At 34.6% G+C, this 24,027-nt stretch overlaps 1 protein-coding gene across 1 annotated transcript in view; it reads left to right on the top strand.

Moving 5' to 3' along the window:
* The window catches only part of Acss3 (acyl-CoA synthetase short chain family member 3), a 150,846-nt gene that overhangs the window by 91,880 nt on the left and 34,939 nt on the right, over positions 1-24,027 (top strand). Inside the window, exons 8-9 of the mRNA XM_057758186.1 lie at positions 4,630-4,781; positions 16,528-16,631. Of these exons, the coding sequence (XP_057614169.1) occupies positions 4,630-4,781; positions 16,528-16,631 (256 nt within the window). The remainder of the gene's footprint in view (positions 1-4,629; positions 4,782-16,527; positions 16,632-24,027) is intronic.

The following is a 24,027-nucleotide window of genomic DNA, read 5'->3' as shown; positions in this document are numbered from 1 at the left end:
AAATGCTGTTGCCAGCTCCATCACTGTTCCAGAATAAACAAGGCAATGCTCTTCAGCACCTGTCTGCCGAAATGAAATTCACACTGGCTGGTGAAGAATGCCACTCTCTTCGCCTCAAAATCTCAGTCAAAACACGCCTTGGGTGACATTCTCAAAAATAGTGTTCAGAAAGAAACTAGACATATTTCTCACTCTGCAAAAACAGAGGCAAACACTGAGCTCAAAAAATATTTATGTCAAAGCCAGAAAACCACAAGTAGCAATGATCTCCACCAGCGACATCACAGGATTTGTAATAAAGGGCTTCATTTTGTTTAGGGTTCAAAGATTTGACTTGGATATTTATCTTTATTTGGAAGAGGGTTAATACTTTCTCACGTCCCTGTTTAAAGACTTAATATCAATAGTAAATATGTGTGCACTTGTATGGTTCCTTGGTTTGTATCTAATAGACTATCTGTAGTCTATTAATACAGGCTGAGTCCCAAAGTGGTAAACAAAATTATACAAGGAAGTTAATTTCAAGTATTTTTTATAACTGTCTTGGTTATTGGACTGTGAAATGTTACTAACCACATATAAGTCTAGCTAATAATAGTAATTGCTGCTTTGTAAAACTGATATTAAACTTTATGCCATCTGGGCTGGCCAGATGAATCAGTTGGTAGAGGTGAGTGTGTGGATTCCAGAGGACGAGTTAGATTCTGGGACCCCACAAGGTAGAGGGAGAGAAATGACTCTTAAGGAAAGTTTTCTGATGTTCTGAAGCACCTTCTCTCTCTCTCTCTCTCTCTCTCTCTCTCTCTCTCTCTCTCTCTCTAAATTAATCAATCCAATCAATAATACATACATGTAACAAATGAAGCTGTAGAATCTCTTCCTTAAACAAGCGTCAATAACAGTATTGTTTGTCTTAAGCCATTTCGGCAGAAATTAATGCAAACTTTAATTTGGGGTCATTTAAAAGCAAACAATAAAAGAGTATTGACATTGATTTGAACATAGGCAGGTTTTACACTGTGGCCTTTTGTTGCATTTTTGCTTGTTTGCTTTTTCAACAGGCCAATCTTAGAATTGTATTTTTTTAATTAATTAATTAATTTAATTATTAAAGATTGTATTTTTAAATTGAGTGCATGGCTATTGCTAGTCACTTAAATACAACCTGTGGAATTGGGATCCTTTTCTACTGTCAGATCAGCATGGTTGTTGTATTATTGGGTACATTCAAAAGCCATTACACAGATGATAGATTGCTTATGTGCACTTGCTTCTCTATGTGTGTGCATGTGCAGAAGGATGTGAGGAAAGCATGCTCAATAAAATCAATAAGGTATTGAGGTCAGTTTCATTTAACGTTCATAAAGAAAAATGCTCCTGGGTTTTGTTTCAGTGTTTTGAACCTACTAGCAGTGAAGGGCCTGGCGACATGACACTTCGGTACTCCATCCATTTATTGTAAGCACTGCCTGCAGCATTTGCTGTGCTATTATTTACAATATGTATACATTCTTCCATGTCCTTTTTGTCAGATTATAACTTATATTAAAGCGGGGCTGAACAAATGGTTTACATACTAACTAATCCATAGTACCTGCTCAATAAATATTCAACCTATGGTTAATCTAACACTATTTACCTATAAAACATACAGCTGTGTTAGGTTTTTCAATGAAATGTCTAGTCAGGTTCTGTCTGATATTCACAGAGATATTTACTTAATTAAACTATTAGTATAATACTTATTATATGTCATTCTAGGAATATGAATGTTATTCAGCAGGGTCTTTCAGGAAAACATATTTGCTTTGATATTATCATTTTTCTAATCAATCTTGAGATGATATGGTAATTCTTAAATATATATGCATGTATGTATTCTTAAAATATGGAAACATTGTTTTATAATACTTATTATTTTCTGGAAAATGCACATTAAAATTCAAAACAACTGAACATTTTTAGTTTACTTAATGAATAAAGGATCATGAGACTTTTATATACCACTTCAAAGATTAATAATAGTAAGTTGATATGATGGCATTCCATTTTTGTTCAGTGAATACAATATTTAATATTTCTTTGACTTATCATCAGAACTGCAATATAGTTATAATCCTGTATTTTCCATAAAATGTTTATTTGAGCAATTTTTTAATATTTAGTGAATCATTTTGTTATTTTTAAATGTAGCTATCTGAAGGCACTATAAAAGAATCAAAATATACCATTTATGAAGACAGTCACTTATTGCACACTGATTTCATTATGACATGTCTTGCATTAGTAGACATAAATACAATGATCAATTTTGATTCAGTATCATTTTTCTCTGTATCTGCTAAGCAGTGTGAATCTGCTTCACTTGGCCAGAGAATCTCTTTCTTTAGTGGAGGTCGAGTAATTTTGAGAATTCATCTCAGTACTATTACCTTATCAAGCAAATATTGACAAAGTGGTTTGTTCTTACTTAGGACACACGAAATAGGAAGATAGTTAGCACAAGTCAATTGCATAAGGATTATTTTATAAATCATTTTCAGGTGGGTGACAGCAGGCCTACCAAATGGCTATCTAGTACTCACAGGATTGATTGATGCTTAAGATATTTTGAAGAGATAAAAGTCAAGAATGTTCTCCTTACTTTATTAGAAAGAATAAAGTCAAAAGAAAGAATAAAGTTGCAATATCCTTCCTTATTGATAGTCATACAGCTTCAGAATTTGAGTCAAGCTATGTACATGTGTTGCTTGTTTGTAATAGGTAGCTTTCTGTTCTATTTGAATTTACTGACTTATATAGTATTGATATAAATACTGGGGTTTTTACAAAGAATTTCAAGTCTTAATGGGTGATATTTAAAGTATGAGATTAAATGCACTTGAATTCTATAAGAGGTCTAAAAGGTTACTTTTATTAAAGAAAAGAAATATAGTTACATAAAAGAACAGTAATGATGATTGTTTAAAAATAAAAACTAAACCATAATTGTGTCATGTCAAATACTTATTGTGTAATAAGAACTGAATCTAAATTATTGTCCAGCTATGATCTCCCTCAATTTGGTTGTTTTATGTTACTGTTTTTCATGATAATACATCATGACTCAGACAAGTTATGGAAGAAAGAGTTTATTTGGGGCTTATAGTTTCAGAGTGTTAGAGTCCATAACCATCATGGTGGGGAGCATGGTTTAGGGCTGGTAGGCATGATGATAAAGCAATACTTGATAGCTCATATCTTGAGGTATAACCTCAAAACAGAGAGAGTAAATTTGGAATACTGTGGTTTTTAGAAACCTTAATGCCTTTCCCCCTTTGACACATCTCCTCCAACAAGGACACACCTTTTGATTCTTCCCAAACAGTTCCACCAACTGAGGACCAAACATTCAATCAATGAGCCCATGGCATTCATACTCATTCAAACCATCACATTGACAGTTCTTTTTAAATTGTCTGTTTAGAAAAAATTTTGAGTTTGCTGTAAGTAAATTCTTTCCTCTGCCTGCCTAAATTTAGAACTTGCCATGTGAGTTTTCTAGAACTATGGGAAGCTGTGATGGGATTTAATTAGTAGAGCTCCCATGGTCCAAGAATGGTCCATCTTTTGGGAATCTCTGATATACTTAAGCATATTCAAAGCATCAAAAACTGAATTAAGGCAACTACTTTCTTTTATTTATTTTAATCTGTACTATTTTTGCTTTACCCTAGTACATGTTTACACTTTTATTTAGCATAAACTAATATTTCCAGCACCTTTCTCTAAGCATAGAACATTTTAGCCACGATGAGAAGAGATGGACAAAGGAAGGCATAGTTTAAAAATGACTGTTTTAAACTATGATAAATTGTTCTTTAAATTTTGCCTGTTTATTCTTGTAAAAGTCTCTAATAAAGTGTTTTGTGCCTCTGAGTTTTACAGTTTCCAACATTGTTATGATTTATGCATTATTCTTCAATTGATGTGTATAATATCATTTTAAGATTAAAAGGCATATATTGGTTGCTAGTCTGTTAGATTTCTTTATTTAATTTATAGAGGTTTCTGTCAGACATTTAACTGAAAAGGTCATTGCTCAGCAATCATTGTGATTTCAACTTTTAATTTTTCTCAAACATTTGAGAATTGCACTCATTGTTTTTAATATTTTACTTAAAACATGCTAATGCCAATAACATAGCTATATTTGTTTAGTCTTTTACAAAATTCTCTCTATATAATATAATATATGTTATGTAACATAGATTTATATTACATATTCACATATATATTATACATAAATAGATAATACATAATATATATGTAATTTCTTGACATGAAAGATTCTATTATGTTTCTAATTTCAATGGATATATATTTCCAGTTCTTAATCTTTCAAAATTTTGAAAACGACTTAACTGCAATTTAAAAACTTCCAAGATTGATCCTAATTGGGAGAAAATAGCCTGGATCTTTTTCTTTTATAGTTTTATATTATAACAGAACAAGGTATAGTTTTAAAATTAAGGTTTGTTGTGAAGCTATCCTTGTTAATATTGCTGTGTTAAATATGTAGGTACTGAACTGTCGATGAAATGCGGCGGGACATTTAGCCAGTGACATTTTAAATGAATCTCATCATAGGGAAAGCCTGTGGGAACACCAGATGCTGGCGCTTATTTCCGCGTGCTTGCAGAGCATGGAGTGGCTGCCTTGTTTACAGCACCGACTGCAATTAGAGCCATCCGTCAACAGGACCCTGGGGCAGCTTTGGGGAAGCAGTACTCTTTGACAAGGTGAAGTAGAGACGCACAGGGCAAATTACATCAGAGCCTGCAGTCCAAATATAGCTGAGCACTAGGGTTTGGTTTTGTAATACCTTCATAGAAAGACGAAAATATTGAAAATGTTATTAAGAATGACTCTGTATTTGTAACTCAGATAGCTGAATTAGGAGCCTCAATACACATATTTTTAAGCATGATAATCTTGTTTGTTTCAATTTAACTCAAAGCATAGGACTTCTCTTTTTTCCTTCCCTTCCTTCCTTCCTTTCTTCCTTCCTTCCTTCCTTCCTTCCTTCCTTCCTTCCTTCCTTCCTTCCTTCCTTCCTTCCTTCCTTTCTTCCTACCTTTCTTCCTTCCTTCCTTCCTTCCTTCCTTTCTTCCTTCCTTCCTTCCTTCCTTCCTTCCTTCCTTCCTTTCTTCCTACCTTTCTTCCTTCCTTCCTTCCTTCCTTCCTTCCTTCCTTCCTTCCTTCCTTCCTACCTTTCTTCCTTCCTTCCTTCCTTCCTTCCTTCCTTCCTTCCTTCCTTCCTTCCTTCCTTCCTTTCTTCCTACCTTTCTTCCTTCCTTCCTTCCTACCTTCCTTCTTTCCTCTTCCTCCTCCTCCTCTTCTCCCTCCCTCCCTCCCTCCCTCCTTCCTTCCTTCTTCCTTTCCTTCCTTTATTCTTTCCTTCCTCCCTCCCTCGCTTCCTTTCTCCCTTCTTTCTTCTTTCCTTTCTTTGTTCTTCTCTCCGTTCCTCCTTCCTCACTCCCTCCCTCCCTCCCTCCCTCCCTGCCTGCCTTCCTTCCTTCCTTTATCCTTCCTGTTATCCCTCTTATTATCCCAGTTACATTTGTTCATAGTGGGAGCAATTATTCCATTTCGGTTTGTAAGAACATGCTGTGGATGCCTTAGATGTTTCTGTGTTATTTTGTTGATTTCCTTAATTTAATCATAGGTATCTTCAAAAGTAATTATAACAATTTATACCCTCAATGTCCTTCCCCACACTCGTTCTTGTGCAGAACTCTCTGATATAGGTCACTGCTGTCATATGCTAAAAGAAGACATTTGATTTTTCTTTAAGTAAAAGGATGGGCTTGATTAAGAGAGTGAATATTTGATGTCAAATGGTGCGGTATTTGAATTTTATGTTTCTGTGGTCTCAAGTAATTAAAATAGGTATCATATGCTTAGCTGATTAGATAAACAAGAAGGTTTCTGTTTGGGTAGGATCTTTAGCTTTGTTTATTCATCTTTAAAATACTTTTATATTGTGAGACAATAGATCTAGATTTACTAAAAATTAGATAGATAATGTAAATAATACAGTTTATTTTTAGAAGTTGCATAATATGACTGTTGTACCATGATATTCTGTGTCTTCATTTGAGCTTTCATTTATCATACTTCAGTTGTCCCTAGTTCAATATAGAAGATAGAAAATTGATTTTGGCAAAAATAATACTCTGTTAGTTATATATTATATCTTATCTTAACACAACCCTAGAGGCTTTGAGAAAGTGTTAATTTAGTTTCTTAAGTATCTGTTTACTGTCATAAATATATTGTACTAAGTGTAAGTGTAGGCCACGGAGTTGAGTTTGTCAGTAAACTGCAATGTCTTTTGTTTTCCCAGAGTACTACTGCTTACACATGGCTTTTTAATATGTCATCTTTCACACAATAGCGATCACTAAAATCAGCACTTTTTTTTTCAAATGAATAATTACTCTCGGAATATGAGAATTTATCATAAGCCTAGTGGAAAATCTTTCTCCTCTTCATCTTCTGTCTTTAGGAACCTAAGGCATCCATGATGACAATTTATCTGTTTTGAGTTGATACGTAGGAATGATTAAATGCTTAGTATACTTTATAAACACCCTGATCTTCAAAATGTTTGTATTGGTGAGTGAACACACTCTACAAGACACAAGTGGCTTATCATCTCATTTAGCAGTAGCATCATCACAGGTAGAATCTGCACACGTTATCCTTATTTTAAAATTGATTAAAGTTAGGACCTGAGGGCTTAAATATCTCTTTAGGAAGAAACTTATTCAGGCAGTCACAAAAGGGCTCATACACTGATCCACACAGGTATAGTGTTACTATTTAGAAAAAGTATCACCTCTCACAAGGGGTTTTGACATTCATGTAATAAAAGGATCTTTTGCTTTTCGTATTTATATGTTACACAAATAATGTCACTATTGAAGTATTTTAATAGATTCTCACTTGTCAACTGAGAGTCCAGTGAAACTAGATGAGTTTAAGAAATTCCAACTGTTTATTGCAAACAAAGATTTTTTTGAGGTCCACAAAGGTTAAGTCTTAGTTAAAGACTGAATGTAGAATACTCCTCAAATATTCTCATACAACCAAATATGTGACATTAACACCATGTTAAAGACATTTAATACATAAAGAGTAGGTTAAAGGTAAAATAGAATACTGATGGGAAACACAGAACTTAATTTTAAAGACTTTCATCAGGGAAAGTCATGCATATAGGATGATGACTAGGGAACCCAAAGCAAGCAGTGTCACAGTGAGAAGAAACATTAGTGAAGTTTTGAAACCATATGTGATTCTGTGTTTGAGGGGAAGTCAAAATTAAATAAGTAAACATTAAAAATAAATAATGGTTCAGAGTTATTTTCAAATGCAATGATCGTCTTTGTTGATACCGAGGGGATGGGTTCATGACCTATGAGATATTGGATTCACTTTAAATCCCTTCAACTTAAGAAAAAAGTATTGTGCTGAGAATATGTTACGTTCCCACATTATTAAGACAACGTATTCACTTGATAGACAAGTGAAATAGCAGTTAGATGAATGTCATAGTGTCAAGTTTTTTTTTATTAAATTTATTGAGCTGTACGTTTTTCTCTACTCCCCTCCCTGTCTCTACCCTTCCATTCAGCCCTCCCCCAAGGTCCCCATGCTACCAATTTACTCAGGAGATCTTGCCTCTTTCTCCTTAGACAACAATGAGGACACTAAGAGAGACATACATAGATCTAATCTACTTGGGAAGTGTTAACTTTTTTAAGTACAAAAAGTAGTTTATCCCATATAGCAAACAAAAATATATTTAAATTAGTTTAATACATCAAAGTTATAACAGGAATAAACTTTTGATGTTTTTTGCCTGTAATAATTTTTAAAACATAAATCATAAACCATTATTGAAAATTTTAATGAAATTTGACAATAATTTGAGCAATTGTCCATCAAAAGAATAAATATTTATAGACTAAGATTTTTATGACATATATAACTGTTAAATATGTAATTTATAAACCCTCTCACTAAGGAATAGGCAACTCAATAAAGAAATGGGTGGATAATAAAATGAGTTCATGAAGAAGGATGCTGGAGCATGACAAGACTTTCACTTTCATAAATACTTATGAAAATTCAAAATTAAATGAGATTGTATTTTATTCCTACCATAAATTGAAAAGCTAAGTTATATATCAGTGGTCTCTCTGACAAGGGTATTATACACCGAAGCCATTCTTGCATTGCTGGTGAGAGTTTAAACAAGGATCACTAGTAATATGTTTATACCCTGTGGTCAAACCTTTGCTAGTATGGAGGGATGACAATGAGAGAATCAGAATGCTGTTTCCTGCCTCAGAGAATAGGCTGTTGCAAAGGGATGCTATTCCAGGGCCCAGAGTCAACGCCATATGTTTTCTCATCTCCCCAGAGTCTAAGCTGTCACTGTGTCTTGTTAGTATTTATACCTGATTTGCAGCTATGCCAGACTCTGCATGGCACAGGCTCTGAAGCATTTTCTTTCTTTCCTGTGCCATCTCAGGGCTGTGCTTTAGAACACCCCCTAACACCATTATCACAACCACAATTCCATGCTGTCTCTCAGAGTCTATACTGCCGACGTATGCCACAGACCTACACTGGTGTGGTGAGTGTGCTGTATTCAGTTGCACAAGAAGAGACAACTTGTGCTTCCTTCAAAAGTGCTATTGCAATTTACAATATTCTGATTCAAGGAATCTGGCTTCACAGCCTCTTTGTGTGTTTGGATCCCAGTGCTGTTAGGAATGGCTGTAAGCCAAGTCAGATTCATCAACAAAGCAACAAGAGACCACTAAATCCTTTTGCCTAATTACCTATGCAGCCAACATCACCGCTAACAACTGCAGTGTAAATCATCAAAACATTCACAACCATTGTTAACATAATTCTGACCAACCAACCAACATCCTCAGGCTGCAAGGAGAATTCTCTCTGGAAGCCACCCTGTAATGTTTATGCAAAGTAATTGCAGTTCTTTTTAAAAAGAGATTTATTTAATATGCATTCAGTGTTCTGCCAGCAGGTATTCCTACATGTCAGAAGAGGGCACCAAAGCTCATTTATAGATGGTTGTGAGACACCACATGGTTGCTGGGAATTGAACTCAGGTCCTTTGGAAGAGCAGCCAGTGCTCTTTACCTCTGAGCTGTCTCCCCAGCCTCAATAACTGCGGTCTTAAACACAGATGTAATGAGCAGACACATACACACACAGACACACACAGACACACACACACAAAAAAAAAACCCCGAAAATCAGAGAGATGACCACATGACACTATGAATAGAATACAAGATTCTCCAGCAGGTGACCTCAGAGAAACAGACATGCATGAACTGCTACCGAAGGAGTTTAAAATGAGTCCTGTAAAAGAAACTCAACAAAAACTTAAAAGAAGAATAGACAGTTCAATAGAAGTAGGAAACAGTTCATGACCTATGTCATGTAATGGAAAGGTAGATTGCAAAACCGAGAAACAATTCTTGAGGCTGAGTAATTCAATTAGATAGAATAAACTATTGAGAGTTTTAGCCATGAATTAGACAGAACAAAAGAAAAGTTGAAACTGAAGCTGTGTTTTCTTTAGTGACTTGGGAACTAAAAAGAAAATAAAAATCAAGAAGAATAAGGGTTAGTAGATGGGCACGGAGAACAGAATGTTATGTGTTAGCCAATTTTAAATATTTGCCATTCTTATCGTCTTATGGTAACAGCATATTAATCCCTAAATTTCCATATCAGAATGTTAATAATTTTTATTGGCCATTTGAAAAAAGCTTCCATTGTTAAGTATTTAAGAATTTTCAAAGTCTTTCAATGAATCTCTTTATCTATCTGTCTTTCTTTCTATCTATCTATCTATCTATCTATCTATCTATCTATCTATCTATCTTTCTATCTATCTATCTATCATCTATCATCTATCTATCTATTATCTATATCTATCTATATCTATCATCTATCTATCATGTGTCTATCATCAATATCTATCTATCTATATATATATATATATCAGCTATCTATCTATCTATCTATCTATCACCTATCTATCATCAATATCTATATATATTTATCATCTATCTATCATCTATCTATATCTATCTATCTATCATCAATAGCTATCTATCTATCATTTATATATCATCTATCTATTTCTATCTATCTATCTATCTATCTATCTATCTATCTATCTATCTATCTATCTATAATCTATCTACCTGTATCTATCTATCCTATTTATTTTCTTTCTTAATTTGTAATTGAGTTCTCTTTCAATATCTTAGTTTTGAGTCCATGTATATATTTCCCCAAGCTTTCCTTTCTGTTTAGTGTTTTCTTGGACAATTTAATATGCTTTATACAATCTAATGCCAGTAGGCATTTTTCAATGTCGCTGCTCTAGGCACTTCTGATTTCACTTTTCTAATTTAGAATTAGAATCTTTCCTCAGTTGACTTTTGTAGATGACATGAAGAGGAAACATCATATTTTTCCTTCTGTTCAGTTAAACCACTTATTTCAGTGATTATTCTTTGCCTCCAGCTCTGCGATATAATGTTTGTTGTGCTAGTGCTCACTCATTCATAAATTGGCTTTTAAGTATTTTGGTCTAGTGATTTACTTAACAGCATTTTGATATATTCACATTTTCGTGTCTGTAACTGCAGATTTAAAACAGAATGGTTATCCTTCAACTCTGTCTTTCAAATTTCATACTAATATTCTTGGCCCATTTTATTTGTATTCAGATTTTAGTTTAATCATAGAGAAAGGAGAGAGAGCAACAAAAAAAAAAAAAGAGAGAGAGAGACTGACAAAGATACACACAGAGACACACAGAGAAACAGAGATGAGAAAGATTTTCTACTGAGCATTTGCTTGGATTCACATCGGATTTATACATGGATATAGTGAAAAAATTTCATACTAACACATTTCCAAGTCTTGATTCTAGTGTAACTATTAATTTTGCACATCTTTTCTTAACTATATCTAAGAAGCTTATTTTCCTATTTTGGTCAATGGTAATGACTTTGTATTCTCAGTTGATTTTCTACCGAACTAAAACTGGTTTTCTAAATTATCTATGTTCTGATGGTCTTTTTCTAGCTCACCGTTAATTTTAATAATTCATCTATTTTGAATTTTTACAATAGAATCATGTGCAAAATACCTTTACAACCTTGAATGAGATTGCAATTTTATCAAATGCTACACTTTCTAAATTTTGCTGAATTCAGTTTTCTTGGCACTTGGAAAGTCAATCATTACCATTTATTCACACAGAGAAGAATGATGGTCATCAAAAGTTAAAGAAAAATATCTGATGAAATCTCAAATATCAGTATAGTTATTAAATAGATAACCCTATACAAAGAATACTCATAACGAAACACTAAAATTTTGAAGGTTTCTAGTATATTCCCCCTCCTCAGCAACATCATCGTTTGTTTAGAAAAGTTCTCCTTGTCAATCCTGGCTCATATAAAACCTCGAATTCACAGTGATCTGCTTTGCTTGTGCTGGAACTAAAGATGCATCATTACCATTAGACCTTTTAATACCATGATACATTATGGCAAGGTACTGTTCCTATATGTCTCTGTCTCTGCATGCGTTGTACGCATCCTTCACCACCAGCACCTCACACCACTCTGCTATAAGCTGACAAGCAAATCTCCATTGATTCATAGCCAGCATCATAAGTTTACATTGAGGCTTATTTTTGGTAAATATTCTATGTATTTTATACATGATGGTATGTGTCGACCCTTTTTTAGAGTTTGTCCTTCATTGAAAATCTTTGTCCTCTATTTTATTTATATCTCTAAAACTGGGAGGTTTTTATTTTTAAGTAAATTATTAACTTTGGCCTTTAGATTTCTTAAACTATCATAGATTTGGTTTTCATTGACATGTCGGCTTTATAGAGGAATTGGAAAGTAATCTTTTTCTCTCTCCCTTCTATAGATTTTATGAAATGACAATTTTGTTTAAATGTGGGTTTTGAAATACTGACAAATATACTATTCGTGCCTGTGGCATACATTGGGAAAAAGTTTTAAATTATGAATTCAGAATTTGTGTGGCTCAAATTACGTTGTCAATCTGCAGCTTCTTTAATCTGCTACTGTAGTTAAATGTCCACAATTTCTCTGTCACTGTCCTTTATACACTGTCCCTACTTTATGCTTCCTTCTAACCACTGGCACACTAATGACATATGTTTGAATTTTCAAATTATCTGTTATCTCATAAGTTATGGTTTTTTTTTCTGCTTTTTTTCTTTTCTATTACAGTTGGATGATTTGGGTTATCAAATCCTCTTTTCGGGTATGTCTAAGCTTCCATAGAGTTTTAATGTTTTATATTCTTTCAGTTTCAGGAATTTTAATTTTTTGTAATTTCCAGCTGTATTCTAATATTATGCATGTATTTTAGGAATGTATTATTCATCAAAAATATTTTGAATATATATTCAAAATAACATCTGCATCTGATAATCAGAATGGTAAATTTTTGTGTCCTTTCCTCTGTTTCCTTTCTCCTATGTTGGTTTGGTTCTAGGATTATTTCGCTGATACAATAAAAAGTAATCCAGCTACAGCTGAGAATGTGAATCAGGCTGCCCCTCACCCCCAGAAGAATCCTTACATGGCAGGCAACTATCCAAAGGAGAAACACTTGTATCTATTCAGACATTAAGTGGTTGGAGGCTGGGCTAGAGCTTCCCAGGGAGGGTTTTCTTTTCAGCTTAACTTTCTTCTTAGGGAATACCTCATCATGTGCTCGAGCTGCACACCCGGATGTCTTACAGCCCCCATTTCCACCGGAGGCTTGGAAGTATTGTTCCATTTTTCCAAGACAGTGTGATATTTGGAAGTGTATGAAAATTCTAAGTCTGAGCCACATGGTTCTCGTACAGTTTCTGAACAACCATTTCTTAATCGGCAAAAGTTGAGCAAAGAAAATCACTGCTTAGTCTTTCTAACCCTCTACCCCCACTTTACCTTTCCATTTCTAATGTCACCACTCTTCTTTGCCGTTTATTGGTGGATCCAAAAGGCATTTCTAAAAATAAGCTCCTTTTCTGGTTGGGATTCGGAGAAATTGTTAGGCGGAATACTAGTTGGTCATTGAGAGAATTTTCAAAATGATTAGTGAAATCAGCAGGGCATCTGCACTGCAAATGTGAACTCTAGTGTTAAGCAGAGGGAAGGGAAGGCAGATGTCCGAATACAACTAATAATTGTGAGTACAATTAATGAATGTAAGAACATTAACGTAAGAATACAACCATAGAGGTGACCTGACAGGAAAAGTGGAAGCTAATGTGATGGCATGGAGATGATCTATTGTTACTTAGTGTCTCTTGGCACAAATGACCAATAGTTTTCACTTATTTGGTAGTCGACAGATCTTGAAAGAAATATACACTGTTTCCTTTTGCTTTACTAGTTACTTAACAATTCTTCATCATAATTTTTAATATCCATTTCTCCTAGGCTATTTACTCTCTATTGCAACTACACTTTATTTGACAAGACACCTTTCCTTTTGTTATGGTTTAAGTATCAAACCCAGGACTTCATTTATACTAGGCAAGGTCTTTACACATGGATGGTAAGGTCAAAGCCCATAGTTTGTATCTGTCATGGCTCTTTAAGGAACTCATTGACTGCTTGTATAATTATATGAATATAATTTTAGTTAAAAAATTATACACTCAGTCTATGAGTTCATATATATACATATAATGTATGTACTCATGCATATTATTGGTCCCAGTAGCTCAACAATGGCAATATTATGATAAAGGTGGAGAATGCAGTAGTTTACCCAATCCATAGGGCTAGATGTCTCCGCAGTCCCTATCTGCTGCTTAGAACCTGAGGACTCCTGGAGAACTAAATTCTGGTCTTTAGTTTGCATTAATAGCCAGATGAAGCTGGTTCTAGTGTTAGCGAGGGGACATCCAAGCAACAGGATAAATGAACTTGCCAGAAATAATGAAGGGAAGCAAGCAAAACTCAGTTTCCTTTTTCATTTCTTTCATCTGGGCACCACCAGAAGGTGCTGCCCACCCTTAAGGTAGGTTTCCCCTAAAAGTAATCCTACAAAGAATATTCTTCACTGAGGTGCCCAGTGTTAGTTGATTCAGATCCAGCAAACAGATAGCCAAGATCAGCCATTGCTTGCTTCTGAATACATCACTCAAAAGTAAGATATCATGGACAGATAGTCTTATTCCATGAATATCATTATTTTAGTGGATAAGAAACTTTTAATTTCTCAAAAGGCATCAGGCGTAATGAGAGTATTTACACAACTTAACTCTCCTTACCCTTTATGTATAGATGGGCTCATTTGTAGATGGAGTTAGCATGCAGGTACAGAGGGGACTCCTTCAGGTCTAGACATCATGTATCAGATATTCAATTTGCTTAGGTGTTGATTAGCATGCATTTTCAGTAACATATCTCCAACTAATAGTTTCTTCTTGAACGTTTACTATTTTTCTTCCTATGAAGGCTAAGCTACAGTTTTTGAGTCAAGATCAGCTATAAATGTTAAGGAGGATAGTATAACATGAACATTCTGTTTAATAATCTAGTTTGAATTAATTTCATCTCATTTATTTGGTCCCCCCCCCATTTTCCCCAATCATCCGTTTCCCCCCTTCTCCTTTCATTCAGGGACTTCAGTCAGCAAGACAGTTTTACTTTCTATAGTTATACTTCAAAGACAATTTTTAGTATTTACCAACCCTTTCTTCAATCAGCCTACCTTCTATCAACACTACCATATTTCTTCCAGTGTTTTTTCATATTAAAGTTTCTCCAGCTTCCTAAACACTGTATTTCTTCATTATAGACATACCAATAAAATTTCGATATTTAGCTTTGGCCTGCCTCACAACCCTACCTTGATTGACTTACTTTGCCTTCATTTACAACAACATTTAAATTTTTTTCTGATTTCCATGTTTCTCTCCTAATATTTCTTCTTAAACTTCTTTCCTTGTATCGTCCATCATCTAATCACACTATTCTCTTATCCTGCTTTAATTCTTCAGATAACCTTGACCCAGAACTTCTATTCCTTTATCCTCTGTCTCGTACCCAGCTGTGCAAACCAGGTTTACTCATTAAGTCTGAAAACTATGTAGCTGGTCTAAATCCTGTATGTTATCGTATGTACAACACATTCCTAAAATAATCACCCTAGATTTTATTCTCCTCTTCTCACTGTACAGTTATCCATCAATTGTGCTCCCAAAGCCGAGCCCAGCATTCTTTACTAAGAGTCAGTCAAACCAACATCATTTTCACTCATACTCACCTTCATTCCTCAACTTTTTTTTTGAGGGGGGGGCGTGTGAATCTAGAAATCCAATAGATCTTGATGGGTATCAATGTCATAGAGATGAATGTTCAGGAGAAGGAATAAATGTATTGAAGGAGACATATGTGTAGAACAAAGAGGAAGAGAATGTTCTGAATACAGCAGAAGGTTTATTTAATGCTGTAGGAACTGTTTAGTCAATTCAGAGTGAAATGAGACACTGTCAGGAGTAGACTGCATTGTTCGAGAGGAGCAGGCAGGTTTTTTGTTTGTTGAATATTTTTTCTTTGATGATAATGAACTACCTGCTCATCCAGACATTTTTCCTTCTGACAGACTGGCCGCGAGAGCAATGACCATGAAAGAAAAACAGCCTTTCTTTCAATGAATCATTAACAGGGTCAGACTAGGTCCATTTTTCTCTTTTTTTCTTTCTCCTCCAGGGCAGTTTCCTCTGTCAGTGATGTTAATTCTCCTTTATCCTCCAGTAACCCAGATTCCTTGCAATAGGTGTCTGTTTGACCCCAAAGGTTACAATAATACTTCTTTATTGGCCATTTTTTCCTGTGTGTGCTTCTCAGACTAGAGAAAATATGTTTTTGAGATCATAGTAATTTCCCCTAAAGGAACTCATGAGAAAGAATCATATAGGTTATCAAATCCATTGCCTTTGTGGATATTTGTGAGCATATTTCTGTATATATCCTTTATAAAAATAAAGAAGGAAATTAGGAGTTGAAATTAATAAAGTTAATATCAAGGGGAAAAGGCTTTTCACATTTGATCATTAGAGGAATGTGATAAGTATATTATAAAACCCATTCAATTGCCCTTGCCAAGGCTGTGTACCCATCTGTAGTTCTGAGACATGCTTTTAAAGGACCTCAGTGTTGTGAACTGCATGTGGTTGCATTTGAGTAAAACCCAAGTAATTGATGTTATTGTCTTACTTCATAGTATACTTCTAAAAGGCCATTCTCACTGATGTAACCGATGTGGTTAAATTCCAACAGCTTACTTCTTTAAAAAAACATAAATGAAACTATTTGGTTTAACTTTCAGAGAATACTTGGAATTCACTGTCTCTCTTCCACTCAGGTTCAAGACACTGTTTGTGGCGGGGGAAAGGTGTGATGTGGAGACCCTAGAATGGTCCAAAAAGGTCTTCAGAGTCCCTGTTCTAGACCACTGGTGGCAAACAGGTAACTCTTCTCTAAACCTTAGTGGACTGGAGGAGATTCTTAGACATGTCAATCAGGATCCACAGTTCCGCTTTTTGTAGAAATAAATGCTTTGATGTCACACAGTTAATAATGTTTTCATTAGTCATGACCATCCTCTTAGACATCGATGTACACTACAAAGGACATTTTTACTATCTCAGCTTTGATTCTTTTATACAGAGAGTTGCTAGATCTCAGGTTTTCCTTCCTCAGATCATCTTTTGATTTGGGTTTTGAGTTATGAGAGCAGAGGCAGCATCTGCCCTGCTTTGACTTGCCCTTACCTCTCATCTCTTTTCTCTGTGCACTTCAATTTGCTGTGCCCACTGCTTCCAAAGTATTTGGTTAGGCACAGTTCCTGTCATAGGAGACTCTGTCATCCATCTCGCATAAAAATCTACCTAGCATATTAGATACATTAATTTTTTCCAAGGCAATACTAATATATGGGTATCATTCATTTGTAAGTTTGGTTATTATATACTTTACTAACAATAAGTGGTCATTGAGAATGGAATCTTATATTGGGTAAGTAAAACGTAAGCTTTGGGAAAAGAGAACAAGAAAAATAAAACCTTTTTCTTTCCTTTCATTCTTTTTTATATGAATGACTTGAATATATCTGAATGAGTCTGTGATATGGAATAAGATTTACTCTACATAGTTTGCATATATTTTTATGCAACCTTCTAAACATAGCTCTGGGACATGGGGAAGCCTAGTAGCCACCAAATGTTAGTACCCCTCAGTTCAGCAACTTATGTTAAAACACACACACACACACACACACACACACACACATATTAAAGTCAATGCCCCTAACATTTTTTCTTAGTATATGGTATAGCGTATCAAAATTTGCATAAAACTTATCAAAATTTCATGGTGAAAATCAGTAGTACCCTTAACGAGAATTTAAACTTAGATATGAACATCTCTAATCACTGCTACCCTCACTTGCCCTTGGCTACATAGCCCCAGGATTGTAGTTGGCAACTACATTGTGTTAAAATGTTGGTTCTCCTCATTGAAGAACAAGTGGAAAACTGAAGCTAATATTCAATGTTTGGTAGTTTATATATTTTTGATTTTATACATTAATTTCATTGTCTCCTTGGATATTGATTTTTGGAAAAACATTATTTTCTATATGTTTTTGTAATATGCATTTTAAAATAACTGATCAGAGCAGATGACCTGCTCCCTATACGAAGGGAAACAATGGGATTTATATTTTCTGTAGGTTCATTTACTCAAGGAAAATTGGTTACCAGTGTGCTTAAGAACTCAAATGACAGGACTTCACTTGGAGATATAATAATACAATATGTTAAAATACACTAAAAATTATTACAATAAGTATAAGAAAGAGTGCTTATAATATTGGATGCTTCCAGTTATCTCTTTAAAGTTTTTTTCCTGCACATCATTCTAAAATACAGTGAAATTTTAAATAAGTTTTCCTTGCCTGGAAAAAATGCAAATATATGTAGGTAGTGTTTTCAGAAATATGAAAAATACACACCAAAGCCCATAAAACATACATATTCCTGAATGTACTAACGACATATATTGATGTAATATCTTTACAAAATGTTGGCATTTTTTATAGCAAGGTATAGGCAGTCATATTTAAGAACACAAGCTTAAAAGAAAGATTGCTTGAAGTTGGAAAAATTCTCCATTTTTCAAGGCAAGAATTTAATGTAAGAATGAAGTTTTTTTTTTCCAGAATAGAGGTGAATGCTAGATGATGCAGGTATCAACAGATAGTTAGATTGATAAATGTAAGTGCCAGAACCTTCTTGCTGGACCATGGTTACCTGATGTGGCCAGTGAGAAATTAAACCAGGCTGGCACAGCAAGCCTGAGGCTGCGACAGTTTTATTGAGAGCAATCAGACTTTTTATACCCTTTTTAGAAACAGAAGATACTGGTGATTTTCTAGATCAATATGGTGGTAGTTGCTAGGATACGATGGTGTGTGCAAGCTATACTGAGTGCACAAGATTAATGTCTAAGACCAACTGTCCTGTCAAGCTCCCAGGCCTCCATGCCTTCTAAGGAAATAAACAGAGAAACACCAAGTGGCCTGAATGCTTCACTGCCTGTGGGAGTGCCTTGGTTTCTCAGGAACTGAGGGCTAACAGTGACCCAAGACTGAGCCATGGCGTCTATCTGAAAAATGTATGATGCATGCCTTTCAAGGAGGCTAGGTCAGGCCAGCTCCGTGGTTCCCTGTAGATACATGGTCAGAATCCTTAGCATTAGCATGGAAAGGTATTCTTTCACTTTCAAAATTGTATGTTGCAGTAAAGTATAAAGCAGCACAGAATTTTGTAATTTGCCAGCTCTCTTTTAAAAATATGTATTCTAATTTTAGTGTTGTGTTTATGTATTTGGAATGTGGGAGCACATGTGTGCACATACTAAACCATTATGAGTTATGAGTTACACTGTATGGGTGCTGGAGATCCAATTCTAGTCCTCTTAAAATAGAAGGAAAAGCCACCTCTCCAGCACCTACATCTTTCTTAAAGTGATATAATAGAAATACTAAGTCCACAGGAGAAAAAAGACAAATGAATGGGTAGTTATGAATTCACCAAGATAGAAAAGGTCTTGATATTTTTAGCACATTGATAAATATCCTTATGTTTTACTCATCAAATAGAGGTTTGATTGTCTTCCTGAGAAACCTCCTAGAAAACACCAGATACTATTCCTAAGAAGGTTAAGCTTTGACCAAAAGTTGCCTTTCTTTGTTGTAAATCTCCAGTGTTCTAAAGGTCTTCTCTAATTATGTACTTAGAAATTGATATTTTATACACTTATAAGCCTTGATGAGACTTCCATATAAATATATGTGTGAAGGACTCATGAATTTACTCTTTGATTATACTATTATATGTGTGTAAATGAGTTGTTAGGAAATTGTGGCATGTAATTAGAAATTAGGAAGGACTGACTGTGTTAAGTTACTTAAAAGTCAATGCATAAAATTCATTGGGTCCTGTGATTTCAGCTGTTGATATGGGATGCCCCTCTGTATGATGTGGATAAGTTTTATTTCCATTTGTTAATAAAGAAGTGGCTTTGGCCTATGACAGGACAGAATATAAATAATTGGGAAATCCATGTAAGGATACACGGAGAAAGAGGGGCAGAGAGGGAGAGATGCCAGGGGCTGCCAGGGAAGCAAGATATGAGATAACAAACTATGAGCCTCATGGTAAAATATAAAATAATAAAAATTGGTTAATTTAAATTATAAGAGCTAATTAATAATAGGCTTCAGCTAATAGGTCAAACAGTTTGTAATTAATATTAAGCCTCAGATTGGATATTCAGGAACTGGAGGGTGGGAAAGTTAATCTATTTATATATCCATGTTTTTCAATTATTTGTTGTTATTTATGTATGTTTGTGTGTGTCCATGTGTGCAATGTATGAAGTGTGTGTGTGTGTATGTGTGTTCACACATGTGTTCCTGCAGTGGCCAGAAGAGGGGTTCTGATCCTTTGGGATTAGAAGCTACAGTCGGTTATAATCCAGCTAACTAGGGTGCTGGGAGCTGAAGTCCATGTTCTGCAGAATTGCAGGGAGCGCCATTAACAACTGTGTTATCTCTCAACCCTATTATATTAATCCTTGTCACTCAAGAAGAATTTAAGTTCATGCTAACAAACCTTCAGTTATGAATATTCTCTTTTGACCTATTAATAGCAATATTCTTTGATGTTTGATTAAATATCTACAATTAGCTAGTCTCTGAAGTATCTGAGGATAGACATGGTTCCTCCTCCGCTCACAGGAGTACTTCAATGGAGGCTTCTGCTGCTCAAAATCAGTGAAGCATTAAGCATCTGCTTTAAATTATAATAATGCCAACATTTAATGTTATCACAAAAAAATCAGTTTTGCTAAGTCTAAAAGGTTGCATTCATTAGTCTCAATAAAAACTGAATAGCCATTCACTTAAATGTTGTATCTACACTGTAATTTATCTGTAAGATGATTAAAAACAGCTGAATTGTCAAATATTTCATTTTCATTTTCAATAGAAGTATGGAGGCATTTAAATTTAAAAGGAGTAGATAATTAGTCCTTTAAAATATAGCATTTAATGTACAATGAAGCAGTCTGAAGCTTGTTATCCTAGATTGTATAATCTCCAGATAAAATATTGTATTGTTCAGGCTAGTTGTTAGTACAGAAAGGGGCTTTTCCAGAAATCAGGCAGATAACATGGTTTTCACAATCAAGGACTGTCCAGGTAGCAAATGATGCTCTTTGTAAGAATTGCTTTTCTGACTCTAAATGAGTTGATTACATTCTTAATCCTTGTCACTCAAGTAGAATTAAGATGGCCTAACAAAATTTCCCTTACTCTTTTGACTAACCCTTTAAACCAGAGTAGACCCTGCCCATTTGTAAGGCTCACTTTTCTCTTGTCCTTTTATTTCTCTTTCCCACTTGTAATAAAACAAGATATTGCATTAAAAACGACTACAACAAAATATCTCAGCCTCTTACTTTTGACTATTTTTTGTATTTTTTATATTATTGCCATTTTAAAAACAATGACCATTGGGGTGGAGAGACAACTCAGCGGTTGAGTGGACTCGCTGAATTTTTAGAGGAGGCTTAGCATCCACGTAGTGGCTCACAACCACTTGTAACTCAGGTACCAGGGGATTTGATGCAAAACCTTCATACACATAAACTAAAAATTAAATAAATGTAAAAATAAAAGAATAATTGACCACAAACTTGTAACATTCAATTTCTATAACAACTTTGAAGAGGGCACTTTTATGAAGGGCTTAGATCAAGAATTCATAACTCTTTCTAGTTGCTTGGATCTTACTTGTGCTGTTTCCATCAGAAGATATGATGTTTATAAGAAAAAATGCTTTAATTGTTTTCATTTCTAGGGAGTTATAACATAACTGAAATGTGCTAATCACCACCTCCTTGAGCTTTCTTTCCTAGATGATTTTATTATTTATTTCCTTTTCATCACATCAGTGAAGGATAAAATTCTTCCCAGCACTTGACAATGCCTAAGAATTAATTTCAGTGAGAAAATAGCAGTCACCTAATAGACACTGGTAGTAATTAAAATTATTGATTTCACTCAATGTGCCTTGAGCCATCTTCGTTGAGTTCTTATATCTTGAGTAATTATAGTATTTCTCATCCTTTTTGGTTGAGCTTCTACAGTTTAAATTGCAGTTGGAGCTCTAAAGTCACTACAGTTTATATACAGCCTAAATATTTCTCCTCTGAGAAAGAATTTGATCACTGGATTTTATTAAACTAGAGGTTAAGATGCTCCAGCAAACTTCAGACATGCCAACACATAACTTACAACCATTTCTCTAAATGGTTCCCATACACTGATAACATGATTTTAAAAGCTGTAAAAAGTAATTAAAATGACAAATTTATTTTTGTTCAGTTCAGCACTGTGGTGGCTTGAATGAAAACTCATATGTTTGAATATCTGGTCACCAGTTCATGGAAAGGTTAGGGAATGGTTAGGTTATATGCTTTTGTTGAAGGAGATGTATCACTGTGACTTTGAGGTTTCAAAGGACTTGAACAAATTCCAGTAAGCCTTTTCTGTTTCCTACTCATGGTTTTGAAATGGGAGCTCTCAGATGTTCCTAGCATCTTGCCTTCCCTCTGCCATTATGGTCTCTAAACCTCATAAACCATGAGCCTAATCTAATGCCTTCTCTCCTGCTGCCTTGCTCATGGTGTTTTGTCACAGCAGTAGAAAAGTAACTATGACAAGTAGAAATGTTGCCGAGAAACTCTTGAACTGACTTATTTATCTTATATATTTATTATATATTATTATTTATTATATATTTATTGAATTACTTAGCTAATAATTCATCAGCATACAGGCCACTTGTTTATTTTTTCTGAATGATTCTTATCTTTTTTATCCTCATTGTAGATGCTGTGTCTACACATGTACTGTTTGGTCTACTGATTGACATCAGTTTGCTAGTCTAACATTTTAAGCTTAGTCTATTAGAAGAGATGTCCTACATTCCAGGAATTAAGCTTTGAAAGATTTACAGTTCCTTTTATTCCCTATACCCCTCCAGTCTACCCCTTTGCTGTATGAATGGCTTTCTCTCAGTTTAAACCTACTTATGTGTGTTTGTAGCTTGTGCCCCTGAGAGATCTTGTAACTTTTACTGCACCATCCCGTCTCAGAGTTGAAGCATCAGAGGCTCCTTTGAGCATATTTCTCAATGAGTGAAGTGCCCATTTGATGACTTTGCCTTGAGGAGTTTATTTACAAATCTATTCTCTGGATATTGAATATCCAGTGCCACTAGCACATGTTTTGGTAGTTGTAGATCATGGTATAAAATGTAGCTGTAAATAATGAGGTTACTTTGTAAACTCATCTTATTAGCTTTTTGCTACTTTCTGTATCTGGGTTTTGTCCTATCTTACTATTATATCAAATTTATGCTAAGGTGGCAATTTCTTCAGGGTAGATGTCTGTAAATATAAGAACAGTGTATGCACAGCTGACTGCACATTGTGTAACTCAAAGGCTGGATTGGACCAATATTGCCATTACCTGTGAACTGGATTATCAAGAAGATTGATTCTGTTGTATTTTCAAATATTAGACTGCAAAAAGCCTTGGGAAAATATGAATGAATTCCTAATGGATGATTCAACTTTGTCTTTCACAGTTTCAAGTTCAAAATAGATTTGTTTCACTTTCCTTCAGAGAGAAGATCTTTCAGATATTATAGCATGATATGTTGTGGTTGGGGAAAAGCAGTTATCCAGATGAACTGTCACCTCAGTAATGTGTCACCTCAGAGACGGTGACAGTATCCATCTGGGAAGAGAGAGACAAAATCTTGATGTCATCACTGTTGCCTGGTAACGGGTTTTTTCTCTCATTTGCTGCTGTCTTCATTAGTTTAGAGTAGGTGATTTTTAGTGATATTTTGAAACATCGGAACTTGGAGGTAAGTTACATAAATTTTGTTTTGGAATCAATAATCTTTTGTGAAATGTAGGACGTTTCTGATAAGACTCTTGTTTTAAAAGTGAATAAATATTTCCAGATTGTCAATCCTCCTGAAAATGAATTCCCAAACCAAGCATTATACATTTTTATCTTTATAACATTTTAGTGTAAAAAGGGCATCATGTTTTAAAAAGTATTATTACAGGAATTATTTTTGAGATGTATAATTGTTTCTTAAAATCTCTTTTTGTGACATTATTGTATTAGTGATAAAGTATTAGAAACTGATCAATCCTGTTGCTACTTGGTCTTTGAAATATCATGTACTCCTATTCTCACGCCTTCGTCAAGGATCTG

The sequence above is a fragment of the Chionomys nivalis genome, chromosome 25 (genome assembly GCF_950005125.1).
Source record: "Chionomys nivalis chromosome 25, mChiNiv1.1, whole genome shotgun sequence".
Lineage (NCBI taxonomy): Eukaryota > Metazoa > Chordata > Mammalia > Rodentia > Cricetidae > Chionomys > Chionomys nivalis.
This window is presented reverse-complemented; position numbering and strand designations above follow the sequence as displayed.